Here is a 1,683-nt window from a genome sequence, read left to right on the forward strand (position 1 = left end):
AAGCAAATCCCTTTTCCGACCCATAACATTCTTTCTGAAGGCTTCAAAGAGCTCTATGGATCTCGGCATGGTGATTGCCCACATCTCAACAACAAAGAGTAAACCAAACTAAATGTTTGAGATTTTAATAAGATAGATTCCTCCAAGATTCTCTGTAACCATGTTCTGATCATTCCCTCCGTTTCTGGTCTTTAAGGTAGAAAAGTCAATTTGTTATAGAGTTTTATTCAATTGTATTACCTTTATTTTAATGTACTGTTTCAATGAAGATTAAATATTGATATTTCCACGTGTGTTAAAAAAATGTAAAAAACATTTTCATGGGCGTCCTTATTTTCTCACAAGTCTATACTGTAGATAAAAAATTAAGACAAAGCCTCATAAATCTTATAAATTGATAACAGTAAAGTTTTATTGTCCATTATATTTCTTTTTATAGGTGAAATGCTCCAGTAGAACGATATTTTATTAGAAGTATATAATGGATTTGAGAAATTGCAGTAACAAATTGGTGGAATTTTTAATTGTTGGCTTCTCAGACTTTACAGCCATACAAACCCCTCTGTTTTTGAGCTTTCTGAGTGTTTATATTTTGACCCTATGTGGAAACCTGGTCCTTGTTATACTTATAATGTGGAGTCCATCGCTTTCTACCCCTATGTACTTTTTCTTATGTAACCTCTCATCCCTTGATATTGTCTATACATCCGTCACTTGCCCAAAGCTCATCTCAATCTTTGCCACCAACAATGGACGAATTTCTTACGTGGAATGTAACTTACAACTCTACTTCTTCATCGCTTTTGGAAGCACAGAGTATTTTTTACTAACCGTTATGTCGTATGACCGATATGTAGCAGTCTGTAAACCCTTGTATTACTCTATTGTAATGAACCAACAAGTTTGTATAGTTGTAGCCATTAGTTCTTGGTTGGGTGGAATAGTAGCCTCAATTCCAATTGCTACCGTTACCTCCACCCTTTATTATTGCAATTCAAACCTAATCAATCACTTCTTTTGTGACATCAATGCCCTCATCTACCTGGCAGGTAATGACACAACACTTATCCATACGGTAATATTTATACAGGGAGTCGTGCTAGTTATGACATCATTCATATTTACACTATTGTCCTACATACAAATTTTATCTAGTATAATGAGTATCAGGACAGCAAGGGGGAAATACAAGACCTTCTCCACATGTGGTTCCCATCTCACAGTTGTGAGCCTTTTTTATATTATAGTCTGTGTCTTATACATGAGACCATCATCATCAATGTCATTAAATCAAGCCAAAATATTAACCACATTATATGTTTATTTCATCCCCCTGCTAAACCCGGTGGTGTATAGTTTCAGAAACCAAAGCGTGAAAGAGGCTTTGAAAAAAATGTTCAAGTCTTTATTAAATGACAATGTCCCTCAGCACTTTTTATAATCCCTTTTTTATAATCCCCCACTTGTTATTCAGCTACTCTGACCCCAAGTAATCAGCTGTAGTCTGACAGCATGTGTTCAATTTCCCTGCAGTGCCACCACAGGGGAAATTAAGCATTACACAGTTCTATAGTTTCTGTAATGAACAGACATGCTGGGTCCTCCAGAGAGATGTTCTTTATAGCTACTCTGTACTCCGGCTTATTGATGGAGTTTGGAACAAGGGACTACTCTGTATTACAT

General features: G+C 35.9%; 1 protein-coding gene across 1 annotated transcript; it reads left to right on the forward strand.

Moving 5' to 3' along the window:
- Nucleotides 1-481: 481 nt before the first annotated feature.
- LOC142750541 (olfactory receptor 5AR1-like) lies at nt 482-1,441 on the forward strand. The gene has a single exon (XM_075859543.1). It carries the CDS (start codon nt 482-484, stop codon nt 1,439-1,441), a length of 960 nt encoding a protein of 319 aa, XP_075715658.1.
- The last annotated feature ends 242 nt before the right edge of the window (nt 1,442-1,683 follow it).

Source organism: Rhinoderma darwinii, chromosome 3 (assembly GCF_050947455.1).
Source record: "Rhinoderma darwinii isolate aRhiDar2 chromosome 3, aRhiDar2.hap1, whole genome shotgun sequence".
Taxonomy (NCBI): Eukaryota; Metazoa; Chordata; class Amphibia; order Anura; family Rhinodermatidae; genus Rhinoderma; species Rhinoderma darwinii.